Raw genomic sequence first — 25,334 nt, 5'->3', positions numbered from 1 at the left:
TGTGATTCTCTTTTCTTATGCAGCAGACAGGGTTTTGCCTTTTTTTTTAATGAAATATAAGTTATAAAATTATGGAGACAAACAAATAAAAATGATCACATCTGTTTTACCTGTACATAATTTAAATTCAACTTTGCAATAACTGTGGAAAACCGAGCCTTTTATGTTACCACAGTCTTTCACTTCAATTTTCTCTGTTCCTTACTTTTCTTCCCTTAATAATCTGCATTATAATTGCAACACACTTGAAAACTTCAGTTATCTGGAACAATATTTCTGTCTGTTTCATTTTGCTTAAATCCTTCTACATACAGTTGCAGACCAGCAGAGTCACATAAGCCCTGTCACATGCTTTTCTGTTGCTAAGGGCAACACTACAGTTGGCAAAACTGACTATCATGTGTCACATGTTACACACACAAACACATGATGGTTTGAAACAGCTTAAACTACTCAAGAGCACTTTGTCTCCAAGTGTTAGGATTTAATATGCCATGTGATTATATGACCTTTAAAATGTTGTGCTGAATCTATAATAGTTAAATAAAATGATTTTTCTGCCCTGTTATTATGAAATGCATAGTGGCCTTTATGTCTAGACTAATTCTCAATTCAAAGACATTACAAAATATAAGAAATACAAGGTAATGTATAAAAGTATAAGGTCAAGTTTATATTATATTTGAATTTCTAATCTTTGTATCTCTGCACAGTCTTTGTGAGCACTGTATTTCTTCTGACTCTATTTTAAGTAACTGTGTTTCAGACTTGGGGATCCCACATATCATTTAAAAAATAATATTTAAGATGGAGACATAACCCATGGACACAGACAATAGGATGGTGAAGGCCTGGGGCAGGGGGTGATGGTGGGCTAGAAGGGGTTATTGGGGCGAAAAGGGGAACATATGTAATACTTTCAACAGTAAATATTTTTTAAAATTACAGATAGAAATATAGTTATGTTGATGAATTTATGATAAAATATATAAAAATTTCTTTTAAGAATTTTACTTAAAACCCATACATACATACATACAAAATCTTTATAACTATCATTTTCAATCATTATAAAATAGTACACTAAGTTAGCAGAGTATACATTACTTAATATCCCCCTTTTTTGCCTGGCTGGCATGATTGAGCATTGATTTACGAAGCAGGAGATCACAGTTCAATTCCCAGTTAGGGTTCCATCCCCAGTGGGGAGCAGGCAAGAGGCATTTAATCCATGATTCTCTTTCATAATCGATGTCTATACCCCCTGTCCCTCACTGTTTCTCTCTAAAATCAACAAAAACACATTTTTAAAAAATTGGACAAAGAACAGGATGAAACTAACTGGATCAAGCTAAATACCATAGACTGAGAGCTCAGGCTGGTCTGAAATCAGTCACTTTAGAATTTAACTATTTAAAAAACTTTTTTTTTTCTTGATTTCAGAGACAAAGGGAGAGTGGAGAGAGAGAGACAAAAACATCAGTGATGAGAGAGAATCATTCCCCAGCTGCCTTCTGCAGGCCCCCGCACTGGGGAAAGAGCCTGCAGTCCTGGCATGTGCCTTTGACCAGAATCGAATCTGGAGCCCTTCAGTCCACAGGCCAACGCTCTGTCCACTGAGTCAAACCAGCTAGGGCACAATTTAACTATTTTTAATTTTTTTAATCAGTCATTGTTTTTATCAATGTTGTTTTTATTTTAATAAATCTTTATTGTTCAGATTATTATAGTTGTTCCTCTTTTTTCTCCCCAATAGCTCCCCTCCACCTGGTTCCCACCCCACCCTCTGCCATTGCCTCTTCCCCCCACTGTCCTAATCCATAGCTGTACAATTTTTGTCCAGTTTCTTCCTGCACCCCTCCTCACCCCTTCTCTCCTGAGAACTGTCAGGCAACTCCCTTTCTGTGCCCCTGATTCTATTGTATTCACTAGTTTATTCTGTTCATCACATTTTTTATTTTCTTGATTTTTAGATTCATTTGTTGGTAGATATGTATTTATTGTTCATAATTTTTATGTTTACCTTTTTCTTCTTCCTCTTCTTATATAATACCTTTCAGCATTTCATAAAATACTGGTTTGGTGGTGATGAACTCCTTTAGCCTTTTCTTATCTGTGAAGCTCTTTATCTGTTCTTCAATTCTGAATAATAGCTTTGCTGGGTAGAGTAATCTTGGTTGTAGGTTCTTGCTATTCATCACTTTGAATATTTCTTGCCACTCCCTTCTGGCTGACATACTTTCTGTGAACTCAGCCGACAATCGTATGGGTACTCCTTTGTAGGTAACTTTTTCTCTTGCTGCTTTTAATATTCTCTTTTTGTCTTTTGCTCTTGGCATTTTAATTATGATGTGCCTTGGTGTAGTCCTCTTTGCATTTCTTTTGTTTGGGGTTCTCTGCACATCCTGGTCTTGTAAGTCTATTTCTTTCACCAGGTAGGGGAAATTTTCAGTCATTATTTCTTCAAATAGGTTTTCAATATCTTGCTCTGTCTCTTCTTCTGGCACCCCCATAATTCAGATGTTGGTATGGCTGAAGTTGTCCTGGAGGCTCCTTACACTCTCTTCATATTTTTGGATTCTTTTTTTCTTGTTGCTTTTCTGGATATTTTTGCTTCTTCATATTTCAAATCTTTGACTTGATTCTTGTGATGTTCTAGTCTGCTGTTGGATCTCTGTATATTATTCTTTATTTCAGTCAGTGTATGCTTAATTTCTAGTTGGTCCTTTTTCATACTTTTGAGGGTCTCACTAAATTTACTTGCAACTTCTAGAAGATTCTTTAATAACCTTATAACCATGGTTTTGAACATTATATCTAATAGATTGCTTGCCTCCCTTTCTTTCATTTGTGACCTGTTTCTTTGTTTCCACATTTTGGCTGCTTCCCTGTGTTGATAGAGTAGCTTTGTGTGCTAGGTGTCCGTCCTATAAGGCCCAGTGGCTGAGCCTCCCCGGTTACCTGAGGTGGACACTCTTGGTGCACCCCTTTGTGGACTGTGTACACAGTTTTGTTATAGTTAAGCCTTGATTGTGATTGGTATCACTGGGAGGAATTGACCTCCAGGCCAATTGGCTGTGAGGACCAGCTGTGTCTGTAATGAGTGAACTTCTGTGCTGAATACTACACACTTATGGGGCAAGACTTGCTTCAGTGGAGCTTTGGTGCTCACTTAGTCTGCCCCTTGAGTGTTTCCCTTATGGATCTGAGTAGTTGTAATCTGGATGGTCCCACTCTGACCACTGGGTACACTGACTGTTGGGTCTCCAAGAAGGTGCAAATTTAGCTTTTGCTTGAAGCCACCCAGCAGGAGCTATGGAGAGATCTGCAGATTCCTCTTCTTTGTTTTAGAGTTTGGAGGTGCCCAGAGGAGGTCTAGCTGTGAAGCAATGCAAGCTGCTGTGACACCTGGGGCCTTCTTTTGGAATTTTGGAGCTCTTTGACTCAGCTGCAGTTTGTTAGGTAATTTGAGATTGCAAAGGGCCATGCCATTCATATGCAAAAGCCTTAGATGGGGCAGGGTCTCAATGAATTGACAGGGTGAGGCAAACAGCAATGGCTGACCTTCAGCCTTGTCCTAGAGGCCCCTGGGTCTCAGTGTTCCTCTGTAATTGCTGCATGTACCTCTGAGAGAAAGCTGCCCTCAAGTTCCACCAGATGCCAGACAGTCTAGTTTCTCCCTGTATGAGTCTTGATCCCCAAAGTCTTGTGCAGAACTGGAGTACAAGCAGTCAGGAGCTTTTGTCTCCCCGATGATTAAAAAAGACAACCAAGTACTCCCTTGCCAGCCTTTTCCACAAGCGTGCCTTCTTACCTGTGCACTGTACTTCTGCACCTCCTCTCAGTCTCAGTGTGCTTTTCTCTTCCCTTTTAGTTGTGAAATTCCCACTCAGCCAGCCTTCCTGTGGTCCTGGATGATGTTCGTTTTTCTTTTATTGTAGTTTTGAAGTGGTTGTGTGAGGAAGCAGTTTCAGGTGTTCACCTAAGCCACCATCTTAGTTTCTGTAAGGGCCATAATTTAAAACTGAGTTTACATTACTACCACTTGATAGAGCTATATTAGCTAGTGAACAGAAAAACCTACTACCCTCAGAAAAAATGATCTAGAATTATCTGGATTTTCAGTTTTGCAAGTTGAGAGAATTAAGATTTCTTATAAAAAGTAGAGGCCCAATGTGTGAAATTAATGCATGTGGGGTGGGGTAGGGGTGGAAATGTATCCCTCAGCTCAGCCTGCACCCTCTCCAATCTAAAATCCCAGTAGGATCAGGCATAAACAGGCAGTAAGACATCCCTCTCACAACCCAGTTCTGCTGGCTCCCAACCGCTTGCCTGCCTGCCTGCCTGGATGATTGCCCCTAACTGCTTCTGCCTGCCAGCCTATTCACCCCCTAACCAATTCCCTGCCAACCTCATTCCTTATAACTGCTTTCCCCTACTGGCCTGGTCACCCCTAACTGCCCTCCCTACTGACCTAATCACCCCCAAGTGCCCTCCCCTTCTGCCCTGATACCTCCCAACTGCCCTCCCCTGCTGGCCTGATCACCCACAACTGCCCTCCCCTGCTGGCCATCTTGTGATGGCCATCTTGTGTCCACATGGGGGCAGCCATCTTATGTGATAGAGCATATTACCTTTTTATTAGATAGGATGTCACTTCCTTGAATATCTCAAGCTGTGTTGTTTAAGATGAAAGTGAAGATGAGTGAAGAGGAGAGACAGCTTTTGACACTTTTTTTTTTTTTTTTAAACTTAAGAGCTCATTGACTACAGAAGCACAGCACAAACATTTGAAAGCTTTTCTTGGATTCAGGAGATCTGAACAGACTCTAGACCTTGATCTGCTACTTACCAAATGAGTGATGTCAAGGACCTTACTTAGCCTCTCTGTAAGTTCTTTAATGAAATGATGGGATCCATTTATTCTATTCCCATTCATTTGTTCACTCATTCACCAGTGAACATTTTTGAGTGTCTGCAACTAGGCACTGTGTAATGAGGGTACAAATATAAAAACAACATGATTGTTGTCACAATAGGGCTGTTAGCACCTTGCAGGGAACAGAATGTGTGAAGAAAGCTCTAGTAGGGGTGTCGAACTCAATCAGAGAAGGGGCCAAAATCTAAAATCCAGCCTAAATCGCGGGCCGAATGGCTTACTGAACAGTCATAAACTGTCATTGTGATGGAAACGCAGCGGAGTGCAGTGATGACAGCGCGGTGCGGGCCACATTGCAAGGCCTGGCGGGACGGATTTGGCCCGCGGGCCTTGTGTTTGACACATGTGCTCTAGAGTATAATTTAGATCTAATACTTTATAATTTTGTTTCCTTTTGATGTTTCAAAACAAACTGACATTCAAAATGAAAAGACAAGCTACATGTTCATTTTATTTCTGTAATAACTATGAAGGTGATTGTTTAGTAAATGGTAAGATTATCAGGTTGGGGGAGTTTGCTTTAGGCCATTGGTTCAGCAGTAGGTAATAAAATGCAGATATCTGTTCTGTGAATATCAAAGAGCCCAATACAGCCTTCTGACCAGAATTCTTGCATTTATATTAATTACTGTTGACCTTGTTTCTCAGCAGCATTTGTCATTTGACCAGAGTTAATATTAAATACATAAGGAACTCATACAACTTAATAAAAGGAAGACAAGCAATCCAATTTAAAAAATGGGCAAAGGAACTAAATAGACATTTCTCCAAAGTGGGCTTACAGATGGCCAAGAAACATGAACAAATGCTCAAAGTCACTGATCATCAGAGAGATGCAAATTAAAACCACAATGAGGTATCACTTTATACCTGTCAGAATGGCTACCATCAACAAATTAACAAATGACAAGTGCTGAGAGGATGTGGAGAAAAGAAAACACTGAAACGAAAAGGAAAGAAAAGGAAAGAAAAGGAAAGGAAAGGAAAGAAAATAACAGAACAGCGACAAGAAAACTTTTTCCCCCCATAATATTATCATTTTGAAAAATTTGGTGCTTAAAAGTGGGTACCAAATTCAGAAAGTGATTTAGAGAGGGGTAGATTATTATGATTATTATTTTTACAGTATGTAACAGATACCTCTGACTGTGTGAACTCAGAGGACCAAAGTCTCAGTGTTTCATTTTGCAATGTGTGGCTGATAACTGTACCTACATCATAGGGTTGGTGTAAGGAATAAGAAAAATAAAGGGTATAAATTATTCCACACATTGCAAATACAGTGTGGCCAAAAAAACCAGTCTTTTCCTTGCAGATTGAAATCTTCCAAGTTCTGCTCTTCCCCTGTGTGTGCTTCCTCCTGCCCCTCCCACACCACCACCATGTGGTCATTTTTCGACTTAGTGATGAGAAAACACTCAGTACTCATTAGCTAAATATAGTCATTAAACATAAAAAAATTTTAAGGATCTTTATTGTTAAAAATTGCAAATGGATACTTTGTACCTTTGTGACAGGTTGTCATCCTTACCTCTTGGGTTTTTCATTCCCCCGCCCCTTCTTATTTTCAAAGGGATCTATCCCTTGTGTTAATTCTTTTTTTTTTTTTTTTCTCCTGTTAAAATCTGTACATTCACAAGAGAGCATGAAAAAATGAACTCTGAGGTCTGTGGATCTGGGTTTAAATCTCCATTCTGTCATTGAACTAGCTGTGTGTTGCTTTGCATTTTTTCACTGAGAATCACGTCTGTATAATGTCTAGATTAGGAGAACCACCTCATTAATTAATTGAAGAGATTAAATAAGCCATTTTAAAGCCCTAGGTATTTTATAGCTATTTTCCCTTATTCCTCCTCATTGGTATCAGGACATAAATTAGTATTTGTCATGTTTTAAAATACCACTCTAATGCTGGAAGTTGGGCACAATTTAATGCCGGTGGATCTTGATCGGCATCTAGAAGGGTTCAGCCATCTGGAGAAGACTGGGCGTAGATTAAATAAGCATCCAAGAGGAAACATAATTTTGAAAGGCATATTGGGGGAGGCAGAGGAGCTTGGCTGAAGAAACCATGTTCTCCTTGTCTCGGGACCTCTTGCTTTTTATTGACACAAATTGTCCTAAGGCAAGGTGGAGATATATAGTTCAAAGGGTAGGGTTTATACAGAAGCATTGTCAGATTGTGGAATAGACTATCAGCTGTTCAGGTGTTTGGCCAGAAGGAGGCAATAACATGTAGATTAAGATGCCCTGAGCTGTCTGGCAGTAAACAATTTAATGCATCCTTTTCAGGTTTGAGGAAATGCTTTCAGCCTGTCCCAACAGGTGACAACATATGTGACAGCCCTTGTTGAGTCCCCAAGTTCCATCAACCTTTTGACGAAACTCTTGCAATTATGACATGCTGGAATTGGCTTCTGGCACCACTCCCCACTTTGTGACTTGGTGCTTTGTATGTGCCATTGAGATGAGTGTCAATGATCAGTGCAAAAGAGTGAGGGGGGAATACTTGCAGGCAAGTACTAGTAAACCTTCTTGTTCCTATGTTCTCCATTCCTACAAGCATGCAAAAAAAACTTTGTTTTCCACAGAAAATCCTAATTCTACTTATTTTCTTAATTCTCAGTTGCTATTGGTATTATTTCACTATATCTCAGTTTCAATATATAAAAAATATATGTATCAACACATTATTTGCCTGTCACTAATATGTGAAGTAAAAAGCAAATTATGCATGATATTCTGAAAATAGTTTATTGACACTTATTTTATTTCAGTGGGACAGCAATCAGAGTATTTTTTACATATGGCAAGGAGGGGCAAATCAAATTTAATTTAAAAAAAACCTATTTTAAAGAGACTGAGGAAAAAGCTCTCTTGAATGCCTTAAAAGCTAAGGATTAGTAGCAATGTTCTGACCTGAAATTTAGGTGTTGTGATTTGAAATTTAATCTCTGGAGCATAAGTCATGCTTAGGGGAAGATTCAGCCATTTTCAAAAGGAGGCTAAGCTCTGTGCTCAGTGATGCATATTTTAGGAATTCTCCACATGGCTTAATTATGATTATGTCTTGTTTGCCAGAGAGGGAAGCCAGCCTTCACCTTGTGATGAGACCCCTTGGAGAAGTGCTGGAAGCTAAGGGGCCAGATAGGGTGCGGATCAGAGCCAGAAACAGCCTTTCCTAAGGTGGCCAGAAGCCCTAAGCGCTGTCAGGCCAAGGCTTGCTGGAGGAAGCCCAGAGTGCCTTTCTTTTGCCAGAGATGTATAATAAATAGCCGGCTTGGAGAGAAAGCTAGGGGAAAAAAGGTTTCCTGAGTCATTCACTTCTTCTAGTCCCATTGCCAACTCTCAGAGAATATTCAGAAAGTGAGAGGTAAGGCCTTTTCTATTGTTACCCTCGCTGAGACAAAAATGGGGTGTGGGGGCGGGCAACTGGTGTCCACCCTTTCGGAGCGGGCTGGGGAGGACCTGGTGGCCAGGGATTTGCTTGGTTTAGCCTTGGGGCGTGCTCCCTGGCCCATCCAGACGCGCCAGGTCCATCCAGCCCAAGCGCTGGGAGGACCTCCTGGCAGCTGCAGGGGCCTCCGCATCCAGGGGCGGTGGGATGTGGGGCGGGGAGGGGCGGCGCCCGGCCCGGAGCTCTGGCCCCCGCCTCCAGCCTCCTCTCCCCGCAGCCCGTGCACACGGGCGGGTCCGGCTCCTGGGCGCCTCCATCTCACACACACACACACACACACACACACACACACACACACACACACACCACACCACACACTCGCCTCGCGCGCTGCATCTCGCGCTCCTTCCCAGCGGCTCGCAGGCCCGGCGAGTCCCTGGGTGCCAGCCTCTGGGCAGCGACCCGCTACCCGCCCGGGACCCGCCCCAGGCAGCGGCCAGCCCTCTCCCTCCGCCTCCATCGCAGCCACCGGCCCCGACCACCTGGCCCGCCGCTCCGGTGGGACGTGGAAGCGGCACGAGGAGCCGGTTGGACCCGCTAACGGTAACGCTCCGACCGCCGGGTGGGGAGGAGGGGGCACCCTGGGCGCCAGGACGCCGGGGGAGTCGGTGCGGGACCCGGGAGGCGGTGTGCCCGGAGGTGAGGGCAGGAGGGAGACCCCGGGCTCTGCGGGAGCCCCCCCCCCCCCCCCCCAGGCTCTGCGCCCCGCACCCCATCCCGGCACCCGGGGAGGCGGGCGGCGAGGAGCGGGGCGTTGGGGGCAGGAAGCACGCGGGTGGAAACTGCCCCCGGCCTCCCCGAGAGGCTCTGGTTCCCAAGTCAAATCTGGGTTGGCCGAGGGCGGGGCCAAGTCGGGAGGGTCGCTGCGGAGAAAGGCGCTTCCGAGGCTCGAGGTGAGTTGGCAACCGACCCCGCGAGTGTGAGCGGCGAGGCCGGGAGAGGCCCCGCGCGGGCTGTGCGCTCTCCCGGCAGCCAGCACCTCGGCCCGAGGCGCGCTGCCATCCGTGCCCCTAAAGTGAGCCTGTCCTGGCGCCGGGCACGTGGCCACCCGGACCCACAGCCCTGCCCCTGCGCTCCCTGCACCAAGGATGTGGAGAGTGAGCCCGGAGGGTGGTGGTGCTGGGATTTTAGGAGATGACAGGGGTGGGGGTGGGGTGGGGGGGACGGCCTGGAAACCCAGACCATTTCTGCGTTTCATTCTCAGGGCTGGTCTGCGAGTGGCCAGCGGGCAATTCTGAGCTGAGAGAGCCTTTCATGAAGGCACTCCAACCAGCCTTATAATGTGAGCGGAGGAGTGAATGAAGAGTGAATGGGAGGTCTCTGAGACAGTTGTCTCCCTCTGGGTCGCAGAGGCCTCGGGCCCGGAATTAGTTTCTTTTAAGCAGGGAAGCGGCCTTGGCCATGTACACCGCCCTAGGCTCTGGCTCTCAGTTTCCCTCCTTCCTCGCCCCGAACCCGGAAAGGCTGGAGGGGGACCCGCGGCCCGCACGGGGGCGCGGTGACGTCACAGTTTGGGTGCTTCTGCAAAGGACTGCGACCGTTTCTCCCCGCTGGCCGTTTTCCTTCCAGGTCTTACAGGCAGACCCAGGCCCTAGTCTGCACCACCATTGTGTGGCTCCCTACGCAGAAAGCCAGAGGACTGAAGGCTTTGCTTTATGCACTTGGTTTTTGAAGCGGTTGTCCAGCCTCAGACAAAGACATTCTCTGACCAAGCAGCCCCGCCCAGATCCTGACCCCGCCAGGCCCCCTGCTGCCAGAACTAGCAGGATGCTGATACAGACCTACTTGTCTTCAGAGCCTACTCCTGGGCTTGACTTGTAATAGCTTCTTAACTAGTACTCTGAAGCCTGGTTTTTCCTTGAAGGTACAGTACCAGCATTGCTCTCAGTAAGTTCAGAGTAGTCGATTTCATTTTTGTGAGTGTGAGTGCCATATTTTACCCACATGTATCTTTGTTGCAATATATTATCCCATCTACCTGCATATGCATGATTGGATATAATAACATATTCCTATTCACAGTAGATTTTAAAATAGTTTTTGAACAGATGGCTTTATTAGCAAAAATCATAGGCATCGTCTGATACATGAAAACAGGTAAGGTTATATGGCATGAATCTTAGATTTATTTCCAATTTTTCTTATAACAAAGTCCTATTTATTCTTCTAGATATATTTAGTGAATATTTTAATTAAAAATTTATCTGCTTAAAAATTAACTTTGATCAATAGTGATTCTCTCATATTTCTTGGTGAAAAACAAACTCTTATACTGGGATGCAGAGTGCTTTTAAGTGCAAAATATCACTTGATATAGGATAGAGCTGTTTTCAGTCTTAAAGGTCACTTCATTTCTTCGTGATTACTAATGTGTCCTTTCACATAAGATTAATGGATTATTATCTTTGAGTAGAATGCTTACCCTGGGAGCTTTACATCTATCAGACTGGTAAGGTAAAAAAGATTACTCACTGACGAGGTCAGAGGGAAACAGGCACTTCACATTGCTTGTGGTAGTGCACATTGAGACAGCTGTTATAAAGGGCAATATTTACCAATATTATATCACTATAAAAGCACATACCCTTTGATCAAGCAATTCCATTTCTAGGAATTTATTCTACAGATATGCCCATACCAGGTAATACAAAGTAACTCTGTAGAACAAAGTTAGTTGCGTGAACATTGTAGCAAATGATCAGAATTGAACAAATTATAGGATATACTCATACCGTGAACCATCTTTATAACCTCTTAAAAAAAGAAAAACATGCTATTAGAGCAAAAGTTTTTGAAGACTTTTTGAGTGAAAAATCAAGATGCAGAACTGTGAATATTATTTGTAACATGGGTTTTCTCCAAATAGCATGTTATAGTAACATGTATAAAAGATGAAATAGGTTGGGTATGTGAGGAAAAAGCACATTAATTTGAATATACCTGTTATCTTCAATATACAAATATCTGTAGAGAACTTTGGTGCCTTAAGGGAATATATGTGGGGTGCTGGTTATGCTGGGGTGAAAGGTTGAGAAGATATATTTTTCACTCTATACCTTTAATACCATATTATATATTCAAAATATAGATTATAATTATTATAATGTGAAAACAATAGCAAATACCCTTGGAAGAATAGTATCCAGGCATTATATTTTGTGAAATGAAATTATTAAGGTAGAAAGATGAGTATTTTAACTCCACGATTTTTAAAAACTTATTGTCTAACGTTTTACATATGTCTCCTTTTTCCCCACTTAATTCCATGATTTTTATATCAATAGTTTCTGAAATTACAGCAATTTTTCTCTTTCAACATTTTTAGTAATAAAATTGCATTAGAGCAGCAGATGGGATCTTGTGTGCCCTTCAGTCACTCTTCTGCAATGTAACATCTTTCTTAAAGAATTAAATTTATTGAGGAAACATTGGTCAAGTCATATAGGTTTCAGGTGTGGGTTTCTATTTTGCAAGGTCTGGATACTGCACCGTGTGCCCACCACCCAAAGTGCACTGTAACTTCTTGCAAAGCTATTCTACAGCATCACTATTAGAATGTTGACATTGGCAGAGCCAAGGTACAGACCTGTTCTACCACTATAAGGATTCCTCTGTTGCCTGTTGATAACCACAATCATTTTACCCCTGCTCTATCCCTTTAATTCCTTAATTCTTTGTATTTCTTATTTTGTCTTTTAAAGAATGATGTAAGAATGGAATCATACAATATGCAACCTTATGGAATTGGCTTTTTTCACTCAGCATAATTGTCTATAGATTTATCCAAGTTGTGTGTATCAGTAGCTCACTTGTTTGTATTTCTGAGTAGTACTCCAAGGTATAGATTTATCAATTTTTTAAGTATTCACCCATTGAATGGCATCTGGCTTGTTTCCAGCTTACAGTGATTACAATGAAGCTGCTTTTTGTGTTATGGAACATAGGTTTTCATGTCTCTAAGATAAATGCCCAGGAGTACAATTATTGAGTTAGATATTGTCTGACATGTTAGTTTTCTTGAGAGCCCCACCATTCTACATTTTCTTTTCACCATATTTTAGTCATTCTGATAGGTATGTAGTGACATCTCATTGTAGTTTTAATTAGCATTTCCCTACTGGCTAATAATGTCCAATGTTTTTGTTAGAAATACATGATTGGACTAGTTTCTTTGCATCCTTACTGACATTTTTTCCCTTACTAACATTTGGTATTATTATTAAAAAAATTTTTTTTAGCCATACTGATAGGTGTCCTATAATCCATTTTTGGACAAAATCCATGTTACAAAGTGTAAGTTTGTGACTTTGTATTGTCGTTTATTAAAAAGATTCTTTTTCCTCTTTTTTAAAAATATATTTTTATTGATTTCAGAAAGGAAAGGAGAGATAGGAACAGCAATGATGAGGAAGTATCATTGATAGGATGTTTCCTGTACACCCCACACTGGTGATTGAACCCGAAATGCAAACATATGTCTTGACTGGGAATTGAACAGTGCCCTCCATAGGTCATAACTCAACCTTTAAGCCACACTAGATAGGCTCTTTCCCTCTTTTTGATTGGCCTTGTGATTTTTATTGTCTTTGTGCTTAATGCAAACATTTTACCTAATAAAAGAGAAACATGCAAATTGACTGCACCTTTTCTATACCCACAAGCCCCGCCCACCAGCCAATCAGGGTGGGTATGCAAATGAACTCAACCAAGATGGTGGTTAATTTGGATATCCAGGCCAGAGCAAAGACTGAAGACAGTGTAGAAAGAAGCCAAACGCCAAGTGCTTCTGAAGGGAGCAAAGCTGCGGAGAAGCAAGCAAGCAGGTCCAAGGAGAAGGAAGGGAAGCAAGTGGGGCAGCAACCACTGCAGGAAGCCCTATTGCAGGAATCTTCCTGCAATGGGCCTCTAGATTTACATAAGTGAGGATATAATTTATAAAGGTAATGTGTAGGTTTCACTGTATACTGTGGAAATATCCTACCTAATAAAAGAGAAATATGCAAATTAACCACCACCCTGTTACACCCACCAGCCATGCCCACGAGTCACACCCACCAGTCATTCAGAGCGAGTATGCAAATAAACCCAACCAAGATGGCTACAGCCACGGAGGATTGGGTTTCTCTGGCAATGGAGGAAGCCAAGCTTTGTGCCTGCCCTTGCCAGCCTAAGCCTCCACTCCAGGCTACAAAGTTTCAATTATAGAAGGTAAACAAATCCAAACAGAAATGGCAGCAGCTATGGAGCAAGCAGTAGGCTTGGCTCCGCTCTAGGCCACAAAATTTCAATTGTAAAAGATACATAAACCCAGATACCAGGGCCTCCACTTGGGACTCCAAGGGATGTAGCCGGCCTGCAAACCATCACAGCCCCCTCACTCGGGCTGTCCCATGCCCCAAGGGAACACCCACCCTGATCCAGGACACCCTTCTGGACAAACCAGCTGGCCCTCACCCATGCACTAGGCCTCTATCCTATCTAATAAAAGAGTAATATGCAGATTGACCATCACTCCAATACACAATAGCTTCCCCCATGTGGTCAAAAATCCTGCCCCCAGGTGGACAAAAGATGGCCATCACAAGATGGCTAGCAGGGAAGGGCAATTGGGAGGCACCATGCCTGCAAGGGAGGGCAGTTGAGAGGGACCAGGTCTGCAAGGAAGGGCAGTTGGAGGCGATCAACCCTGCAGGGGAGGGCAGTTAGGGGTGACTAGTCTGGCAGAGGAAGGAAGTTATGGGGCAGAGAGGCTGGCAGGGGAGCAGTTAGATATCAAATCAGGCTGGCATGGGAGTAGTTAGGGGGTGATCAGGCTGGCAGGCAGAAGAGGTTAGGGGCAATCAGGAGGGCAGGCAGGCGAGCAGTTGGGAGCCAGTAGTCCTGGATTATGAGAGGGATGTCTGACTGCCCATTTAGGCCTGATCCCAGTGGGATCCCTAGAGGGGTCCCAGATTGGAGAGAGTGCAGGCTGGGCTGAGGGACACCGCCACGCCCCCACCGGCCCCATGCACGAATTTCGTGCACTGCGCCTCTAGTTTTATAATATTTGTCAAGGTCATTATTTTAGTATTTTATCAAATCTCTTTTCTTTTTTTTTTTTGTTGAAATTATCTTATAACTATTAACTTTTCAACACATGCCATATTCCTTGGGTCTTGAAATATGGTTCAAGATTTTGTTTTTATTCAGATAGTCTTCACGTTTTACCCTTTACATTAGCATTAGAAAAATATGTTTTATTTTAATCCACAATGGATTTCAGATTCAGGGTTCAGAATTGGTTCATAATTAAATAAATTTTTGTTCAATAGAATTTGAATTTATCCAAGTCAGGAATAATTTACTGTTTTTCTAATTCTTTTTTATAGAATGATAAGTTTGTGGCAAATGCCAATAACTAGCCAGTGCAGTCCTGTCTATTTGAGTCATCTCTCATCTCTAAGATGCAAGTGCCTGCCTGCTCTATTAAGTCTTTGCATATCTTCAGTGGAAACATTAATTAAATTTAGTATAACATAATTTCAAAAGAATTTATAACAATAGTTTAGGAGCTAAAAAATCTTGAAAGTTGGAATAAGTTGCACAATATTTTATATTAATTATATAGTGAAAATATTCATAAGACAATCAAAACAAAAGCAGAGAAAACTCCTATTATGGATATCAGGAATAAAAATGAAATATGTCTATCAATCCTACAGATATTAAAAAAACAAAACAAAAAACCCTGTGAAATACTATGAATCACTTTGGCAACTTAGATGAAATGGATAAATTTCTTGAAAAATAGAACTTAATTTATTACAATGAGAAAAAGAAAACCTAAGTAGCTGTATGTTAAAAAAAAAATTGATTTTTAAATTTAAAGTATTTCCTAAAAGAAAACTCCAGACCCTGGTGCCTCTATAGGGGAATGCTGCTAAATATTCAAGATACAAGTAATTCTTTAGATATTTGCACAAAATAGAATAGAAACCACTTAAAAACTCAGTCTACCCAAATTAGAGAAGCAAAACACAAAAATAAATAAGTAAATATATACACATCCATGTTCCAATGTATATAGTTGAAAAAATCTTTACCAAAATATTAGTAAATTTATTTCAGTGCAGTGCTTTTAAAAAATGTAATAAATACATTATTACCAAGTGGGGTTTATCCCATATTGAAAGATTGGTTTAAGATACCAAACCAATCACTTTAATACTCTGTATGACTAGATTAAGAAGTTATATGATTATCTTACCAAAGGCAAAAATTGTGTCAAAATTTAAGTTATTTATGATTCAAACAACAACAAACAAACCAAATTCACTGAACTAGGAATAAAAAGAAACTTTTCTAAATTCATAAAAGATATTTGTGAAAAAATCTATACCTAACATTGTACTTAATAGTAAAATATTGAGTACTTTTCACTAACATTGGGGCATAGAGGAAGATGTCTGCTCTTAACACTCACATTCAAATTTTAGTGGATGTTCATACACTACAATAAGTCAAGAAAAATTAGTAAACAATCAGAAAAAGGTAAACTATATTTATTTACTGATGATATGTATTTAAAGATCCTAAGGGAGCCCAGCTGGTGTGGCTCTGTGATTGAACGTTGACCCAGAAACAAAGAGGTCACCATTTCAATTCCCAGTCGGTGCATGTGCCTGGGTGCACTCTTGACCGCTAGTAGATGGCATGCAGGAGGTAGCCCATCAATGATTCTCTTTCATCATTGCTGTTTCTATCAATCCCTCTCTGAAATCAATAAAAATACATTAAAAAGTAAATAAAAACATATTAAAAATAAAAATGTTTTAATAGTGGTAATTGAATATTCTGAGAAGTCTTTTCATTTTTCCTTCCCACTTCTGCTTACCATCCCTAAGAATTTTTATCTCAGTAATTTCTCAGACTTAACATTTTCACAGTAATTTTATTATGTGAAAACACAAATCTAAGCAAAACCTGTTATTTTATCATTTAGTATTTTGTGTTTTATTGCCTGAATACATCCATTTTAAGTTTGTTGAATCACCTTTATCTAATTGAAGTTTCCACTAATTGTTTCTCTAAACTATACTAAAACTAGTTGCTCAGTGCACAGATCCATGCACATTGAAAGGAAATTAATTAGAAGAAATATTTTAATATGGCTATTTTCCTTTTCTCTATAATAGAAGAGTTAACCAAATTCACGATTGACAATGACAGATCAAAACATATGTGCAATTGGTGCCAGAAAAAACTTTATATGTATCATGCACGTGTGAGTCAACTTAACCTTTTATATGTATAGATTTAGCTAAACTTTTTTCAGCCCCGTGAAGCACCCAACTTCTCTTTTAGATAATTGTCAGCTACACAGATATAATTATCAACATGAAGAAGATTATTATTATAGATCATGCAGGGAGAAAAGGGGTTAAATATTTATCTGTAGCCAAATTTGATTATATTCTGCACATAGTCCAGCCAAGCCTGGAAATTGTGGCTGTGGGTGCCAGGTAATGACATCATGTAGCAATGCCTGGCTTCCTCTCCCTCGCAACTAGCCTCCTTGTAGTTTCTTCAGCCCAGAAACATGACTTGCTTTATAGCCAGATTCAAACATTTTATAGTTTAACCAAATGTTTGTGTCACATGCCTCATCTCATTTGATTCTCACAGAAGTTCTGGAGTAGTTAGATAGGAGACTTGGTAGAATCCTCTTTTCTCTACATTAACTGGAAAATGAAGATTTAGAAACTTGACCCAACTGACAAGAAATAAGAAATGGTGGACCTTGAAAATGACTTCAAGTTTCCTGACTGCACAGAATATAGTCAAACACTGCTGCAGTTAGGCTGGCAGGGAAGAGTAGTTAGAGGTAATTAGGCTGGCAAGGGAGAGTGGTTAGGAGCAATCTAATACACACACACACACACACACACACACACACACACACACACACACACGAGGCCTGGTGCACGAAATTCATGCATAGGGGGGTGTCCCTCAGCCCAGCCTGCACCCTCTCCAATCTGGGACCCCTTGAGGGATGTTAAACTGCCTGTTTAGACCCGATCCCAGTGAGTCTAAATGGGCAGTCTGGCATCCCTCTCACAATCCAGGACTGCTCGCTCCCAACTGTTCGCCTGCCTACCTTCCTGATTGCCCTAACCTCTTCTGCCTGCCAGCCTGATCACCCACTGACCTGGTCACCCCTAACTGCCACCCTTTGCTGCCTAAGTTGACTCCCACATGTATGATACATATAAAGCTCTAGCTGGCACCAGTCTCATGCTTGTTTTGATCTGTCATTGCTGATCATGAACTTGGTTGACACTTCTATTATGGAGAAAGGGCAAAGAATGATATTAAAACATTTCTTCTAATTTCCTTTCAATGTGCACAAATCTGTCTACTGGGCCACTAGTTATTCTGTCTACTTCCATTCATTCACTTGACAGATAAGTTTAAGAATACATTGAGAATATTAGGTGGATTGGTAAAATATAATTATTCTCCAGGAAAAGTTTATGGCCTAGTAAAGAAAACAAATACTTTACCCCTAGATGTAGTATGTTTTTGTGGGGTTTTTTTTGGTTGAAATTTTAATATTAAACTGCAATGCTATGCCATATTTTTTTGCAACCACCCTGGACTAAAGCAGTAGGTAGCAGAGGGTAAGAAATGGAAGGAGAAAAAAGAGCTAAAGTTATTTTACTTGTAATATCATCAATATATTATCACTTTTTTAGAACTTTAAAAAGGAGCTCTACATTCATGCAAATATACACTTAACATCCCTTTCTGATACATTCAATTTTATAAAAATTGGCTAGTGTTGCATTATACAATATACATGTATAATTATTAATATTTCGGCATTTTTAAATAGGAAGTTGCATTTAAACTGTTTACATTCGATGTTTTTGTTTTTTAACAGAAACTATGAACTTTAGATTAACAGGAATTTTTAAATGTAGATATTGTCAAAGATTATTCTATGTAAATTGGTATTATTATTATTCATTGGATATGTAAAAAACATGCAACAATGTCAAAAGGTATTATTTTTCATTTTGATTTTTTTGTTTTTGAATTTTCTTCAAAACTATAAATGTAGAGAAGAAATACAATAATTTCTGAGATAATATGGTGGAGGTTCATGAAAAACACTATTGTTCAAATTTTTCCTTTATGAAATGATGAGTATTTTTACTGTAATAGAATCTCTAATTTTTGATACATTCCTCAGCTTTCTATTTGTATGAAAAAAAGCAAAAGGAATATCAGACTGTTAACTGAGGAAACAGCATAAAGTTGATATAACTAGTAGAAGTTATGCAGCTGATAATTGACTGAGGATGCAACTCCAAGTTTGTCAGAGTAAAACCAATGCTGTTATCCATATATTAGTTAAATTACTATGTCAACAGTTTATCTTTAGATAATTCAATTAATGTAGACTTTTAGATAATTTTTAAAAATACATATTTTATTGATTTTTCACAGAGAGGAAGGGAGAGGGATAGAGAGTTAGAAATATCGATGAGAGAGAAACATCGACCAGCTCCCTCCTGCACATCCCCTACTGGGGATGTGCCCACAACCAATGTACATACCCTTGACCGGAATCGAACCCGGGACCCCTCAGTCCACAGACTGATGCTTTATCCACTGAGCCAAACCAGTTTCAGCAACTTTTAGATAATTTATGTCTTTCAAGTCACAATTTCTTATCTATCAGGTGTTTCCTTACTGCAAAACTAATTTGGAAAATTAGCTTATTTCAGTTATTCAATGGTTATATTTATTCAGTTAGCCAACTACTATTTATTAAGCTTTAGGGGGAAATAATGGAAATTAAAACTATTTTTTCTCAAAACCTTTTCCATAACAAAACTTGTTGGACAGTTCTAAGCAGTCACCATGAGCAGTCTTGTGCTTTTTCTAGAGATGTGTCTATTATCTACATATAAAGATCCAGGGTCTATAATGTCCAAAATGACCAAAGGCTCAACCAAGAGCACCTCCTTCTTCTGAAAAAGGCTTTACCTCCCCATCCCATTTAAGCAATCCTATCCTATATAATTTATATATACTAATAAAAGAGCAATATGCTAATTAAACCAGGTCGACTGGCCATCTTCTGGACATCTGACTTCCTTTCAGACAAAGCCATGGTGGTGAGGGCCAAGGCAGAGGCAGTTAGAGGTGATCAGGCTGGTAGGGGAGGGCAGTTGGGGGCAACCAGGTCATCAGGGGAAGTCAGTTAGGGGCAATCAGGCAGGCAAAGGCGGTTAGGGGTGATCAGGCTAGCAAGGGAGAGCTGCGAAGGTTGAGATCAGGCTGGCAGGAGAGGGCAGTTAGGGGCAATCAGTAATAAAATGAGAGCTATATTTTAGTTAGAAATGAAAAAAAGGAAGAATCAAGAAAAAGACTCACAACAATTAAAATATATATATATATATATATATATATATATATATATATATATATATATACACGTATATATATTTATTGATTTTTTACAGAGGAAGAGAGAGGGAGAGAGAGTTAGAAACATCAGTGAGAGAGAATCATTGATCAGCTGCCTCTTGCACACCCCCTACTGGGGATGTGCCTGCAACCAAGGTACATGTCCTTGACCTGACTCGAACTTGAGACCTTTCAGTCTGCAGGCCTATGCTCTATCCACTGAGCCAAACTGGTTTCGGAAACATTTTTTAAAAAGGAAGGAAGAGGGAGAGAGAGATAGAAACATCAATAACGAGAGAGATTCATTGACCAGCTACCTTCTGCATGCCCCTCAATGGGGATCCAGCCCACAACCCAGGCATGTGCCCTTGAGTGGAATCCAGCTTAGAATCCTTCAGTCCCAAGGCTGATGTTCTATGCTAGGGGTGTCGAACTCAATCAGAGAAGGGGCCAAAATCTAAAATCCAGCCTAAATCGCTGGCTGAATGGTTTACTGAACAGTCATAAACTGTCATTGTGATGGAAACGCAGCGGAGTGCAGTGATGACAGCGCGGTGTGGGCCACATTGCAAGGCCTGGTGGGACGGATTTGGCCCGCGGTCCTTGTGTTTGACACATGTGTTCTATGCACTGAGCTAAACCAGTGAGGGCAAGAGTCATGAAATTTTAATTATAAATGAATAGAGTATATTTTATGCACTGAGTTTGTCCTATCAAAGTGGAATTTTGAAAGGAAAATGTTAACAAAAAAAATGTGTATGAAGCTCATGGGAACTGTACAATTCCTACACGTGTGGAAATATTAAGCTCTGAAAGGCCAACAATCATGTTTTATATTCTTTAGAAAGATGTTTTATCATATAAATTAATAAATGGTTTTGAGTAATTTTAATACTTTCCTCATTAAATACTATCATTTTTAATTTAAAATTTTACAGATACCTGCAGCATATTGGACACACAGATTCAGGATCCATAAGACTTTATCACCTTGAAACAAGGATTTATTTGATATCGTCCTCTACCTTTTGTTTATATTAACTAAATTATTTTTTAAGAGAATTAACAAATTTGCCATAAGAGAATTTAAGAAAAATAATACAATCTGCACTTTTCAATTCCTAAAAATAGCAAGATGATAAAAAATGAATTAGAAGATGAGATTATTGAATCTGCCAAAGACCTTTCCAATGAAGACGCAGCCGATGATGCTTTAAAGAAAAGTGAACTAGAGGTTGATGTCCAAAAAGAGAAACATACAGATGCTAACATCACAGATAAAAGACTAAGTTGGACCAATAGGCTACAATACATCCTGGCCCAAGTTGGATTTTCTGTAGGTCTAGGAAATGTGTGGCGATTCCCATACCTATGTCAGAAGAATGGGGGTGGTAAGTTTTATTTTTTTCAGTGATACATTGCTGAATAGATTTTAATTGGTTATCTCAAATACCTGCTGTTGTTGCTGGAGTCTGATTATTTTAGAAAATATGAATTTTATTATAAAGCTAGGGAGACTCCTTTGTTGAAAATGAGTTTAACTGTTTTCAGAATAGGTTTCCATAAGAGCAGATGGCTTGCTGTGAATACACAAGGATTGATTTAAAGGTAATACATTCTCAGTGTCTTTCTGTGGATCCTATTAATTACTGACTTTTTAAACAAAGGCTGCAACTCTTGTGCCTGTGAGTTATTCTCTCTGGGGAAAAAAAAAACAACTAAACTTTCTGGTATAAGGCAATATATATGAAGAAAAAATGTTCTTATTAAATCTGAAAATTTTAAGTTGTTTTACTCTCCATAAAAACAAAAATTACATATAATTTAAAATGATTATAGTATTCAAATACTGACCAGAACTTTAAAGACTTTAGTAGAAGAGATTTAATGGGATAATTATTATACACTGAGTGTCCAGATTATTATGATATCTGAATACATAATAATCTGGCCACTCAGTGTGTGTGTGTGTGTGTGTGTGTGTGTGTGTGTGTGTGTGTGTGTATTAGAGGGGCCCGATGCATAAATTTGTGCATACATGGGATTGGGCCAACCTGGCCGGGGGTAGTGGGGTGGTGACATTGGCAGTTGGCCAGCCTGTCTGCAGGTTGAACTCCTGGTCAAGGGGACAATTTGCATATTAGCCTTTTATTATATAGGATATACACTGAGTGGCAGGATGATTATGAGTTCAAAGATCATAATAATCCGGCCACGCTGTTTAATACCGACATTCTTTATTCTTAAACTTGAGGTACATGAAAATTCGTGCATTTGGGAGGGGATCCCTCAGCCTGGCCTGGGCCCTCATGTTGTCCAAGACCCCTCGGGGGATGTCTACCTGGTGGCTTAGGCCCTATCTCCAAAACTGACAGTCAGACAATCCTCTGGCAGCCCAGGGGGAGTGGGCCTAAGCCATAGTCAGACATCCTTAGTGCTGCTAAGGAGGCAGGAGGAGGCGGGAGCGGTTCCCACACCCGCAACTGTGCTTGCAGCTGTCAACAGCTTGTGGCTGAGTGGAACTCTCCCTGTGGGAGTGCACTGACCACCAGAGAGCAGCTCCAGCATTGAGCATATGCCCCCTGGTGGTCTGTGCACATTATAGTGACCTGTTGTTCCCAGTCATTCTGCCCTTAAGGTCAATTTGCATATTACCCCTTTATTATATAGGATATCATACATATTTGGTTCCCAATTTTGTAGTATTTGGGGACAATGTTTTGTTTCAAAGAAAACTGTAAAGAAATTAGAATCCTTAGTTTTAAACAAAAATATATACATTTACATGATACTGTATTTTTTTGTATTTTGTGCATATAAATACCAGGGATTATTTAGCAAACATTTCTTAAAAATTAAGGGGTATGGACACATACAAAAGAATAGATTGTTTGTGTAGGACATACGCTTTACAGTTCACCAAAGTCAAACTGATTGTTAACTAACATTTAGTTTGAAGCTTTATTACTTATATACATGGAAATTGTTAAAATAAGCATGGCTAAAAACTAAATATTTTATGTGCCTAATTTCAGTACCCAAAGGGTAGAAAAAGTATTTTGGTATTTGACTCCAGTTTGGGATAGTTTTGTGGAGTGGACAAATACATGTCTTTATTTTTTTATGTAATTGCCACCTACAAATCAAATGAAACAATATAATCAATGTGGAATTTCTTTTTAGCCACTAAAAATAGAAAAGATAAAAGTGTTATGGTGACAAAATAAGGTTTAAAATCTTGCTTATTAATTCAACCAGGCACAAAATAGCAGGTTTGAAAAATTAGCCTGTTTGACAAATCTTCCTGAGAGGTCGGACTCAATACATAGTCAGTGATGCACTACAGATCACATCATTCCATGGAAATTGTGAGCCCCTTAGCTAGTCGGAAACATAACGTTAATTATTTACCAAATCAGCTATCAGCTGCTGTGCACTACCCTACTTTGGGTTTCTCAGAAATCATTTCATTTGTCAAGACTTTGAGAAGATGAAACCTAATTTTCAGACCTCTCCCCTTATGAACCTTATTCATAATGTAAAGGAAGACAGTTTTCTTGACTGAAGAGTCAGGTTGCCGTCCATTTAATACAAATTCTGCCTTGATGAAGAGCTGAAAAAGAATTTTGTATTTTGGAATTAGCAAAATGTCTCTTCTTTCTAATTTTCATGTGAAAGTAGTCAAAATGCCCTTCCTAATCTTGTTTCCTTTCTTCATATCACAAATACTAGAGAGTGACATTACAAAATGCCAGTGGACTCTTCTCATTTCAAGATGGCTACTAGAGTAGAAAAGATTTTGCTCAATATGCAGTATAGCATTGAGTCTTCTAGGTGTTCAAGTAATATCTTCTGGCTGCTGAGTCAAAGAGCCTCACTACCTAAATCTTACTTATACTTTTTTTTATATATATAGAACATATATAAAATATATAGTATTGATTTTTTACAGAGAGGAAGGGAGAGGATAGAGAGTTATAGATAGAAATTATAGATAGAAATATCAATGAGAGAGAAACATTGATCAGCTGCCTCCTGGACACCTCCTACTGGAGGGAGATGTGCCCATAACAAAGGTACATGCCCTTGACCAGAATCGAACCTGGGACCCTTCAGGCTGACTCACTATCCACTGAGCCAAATTGATTAGGGCCTTATTCATCATTTGAGGCACTTTATAAATAATAGAAATAAAAAGTAACAAACCTAATGTAAGTTGATTTGTCTGAAAATATACTTAAAGAACAATGATTAAGCTTAATAAGTAGTATAACACAGAAGCTACCAGCTCAGAGTTTGAAATCAATTTGACTCTGAAGCCTAGCTCTTTCAGACATTAGCCATGTGATTTTTTACAAGTTAACTTACTTTTTCTGGCTTATTTCTCATACCTGAAAAATGAGGGAAATAATGGCACTTACCCATTGGATACTTGTAAGGAATAAATGAGTAAGTAACTACATGTAACAGGCTTAGAAGTGTACCTGAAAAATGGTGTATAGTGATATTTTAGCCATGGCTATTTTTAATTTGGAGACTAATATTAGAGTAATTTGAGTATGTAATATAACTTCTAACATACATAACTGAGGGGAAATATCCAATGAGTCCAGTCTTAATTAATTCTCTTTTTTCTCCCCTGGTCATTCACTCATACATAAACCCATTCATATTCTAGGATTTGACGCAGGTGTTAAAATGCACTTTCATTTCTTTTGGAAACATTTTCAGGTTATTAATGTCTGAATGTTACAAATCATTTTAGAATTAGAAATTTGGTAGTTCTGTTTTATAAGCTATGCATCCCTGCTTTACAGTATATACTCCTTTGAACAATCAATTCAAGTCTGAAAGACTGAAAGTCAGCCATAATACAGTAATTATTACTGAATACTGTATTAGGAAAATTCTTGCATATGGTCTTTATTTCAGCACTAGATAAATAGTGAGGTAAATAATTTAAAAAATGTTAATATATTAATATTTAACTCTTCATCCAAATACCCAAAAATTTTGTATAGCTTCCCAAATCTATTTAATACCACTTAACACTTTTTAAAAATTGGAAAATGTAAAAAATGGTCTTTTATTTAAAAGGGTAATTGGTACAATTGATTGCATAACTCACCTGACAGTATCTGGTTAGACAAAACTCCAATAAGAAATTTGAATGTAGATTTTACAGGTTATTTAAGGAATGATTTGTATACATATTTTCATGTAGAAGTGAGTATTGGTTTCACATTTAACTATCAATTAATAGTCTAATATTAACTTTGTCAAATTGGTGCATTAAAAAGTCACTATTTATATATCTTAATTTGCAATTTAGCTATAATGTATTTTTTAAGCATAGAAACTCTACTAAAAGGATAATAGCATATATTTTATGATAGATATGAATTGTCTTTGTTTCTTTCAATCTCACCATCCCATCCTAGAATTTTGGAAAATAAAAAATTGATTGTTCCTAAAGTG

At 39.4% G+C, this 25,334-nt stretch overlaps 1 protein-coding gene across 5 annotated transcripts in view; it reads left to right on the top strand.

The window, feature by feature from the left end:
- The first annotated feature begins 8,607 nt into the window (after positions 1 to 8,607).
- The window catches only part of SLC6A15 (solute carrier family 6 member 15), a 54,226-nt gene continuing 37,499 nt past the window's right edge, over positions 8,608 to 25,334 (top strand). The window contains exons 1-3 of one of the 5 annotated variants that reach the window (XM_045588307.1): positions 8,608 to 8,939; positions 9,966 to 10,260; positions 20,795 to 21,247. In XM_045588307.1, the coding sequence (XP_045444263.1) occupies positions 20,992 to 21,247 (256 nt within the window). In that variant the 5' untranslated portion in view covers positions 8,608 to 8,939; positions 9,966 to 10,260; positions 20,795 to 20,991. Of the gene's footprint in view, positions 8,940 to 9,162; positions 9,290 to 9,965; positions 10,284 to 20,794; positions 21,248 to 25,334 lie in introns of those variants that run through there. The other 4 variants (XM_045588306.1, XM_045588308.1, XM_036457183.2 and 1 more) reach the window with 4 other exon arrangements.

Source organism: Pipistrellus kuhlii, unplaced genomic scaffold (assembly GCF_014108245.1).
Source record: "Pipistrellus kuhlii isolate mPipKuh1 unplaced genomic scaffold, mPipKuh1.p scaffold_m20_p_3, whole genome shotgun sequence".
NCBI lineage: Eukaryota > Metazoa > Chordata > Mammalia > Chiroptera > Vespertilionidae > Pipistrellus > Pipistrellus kuhlii.
The sequence above is the reverse complement of the archived record's forward strand: the minus strand, read 5'-3'. Positions and strand labels throughout refer to the sequence as shown.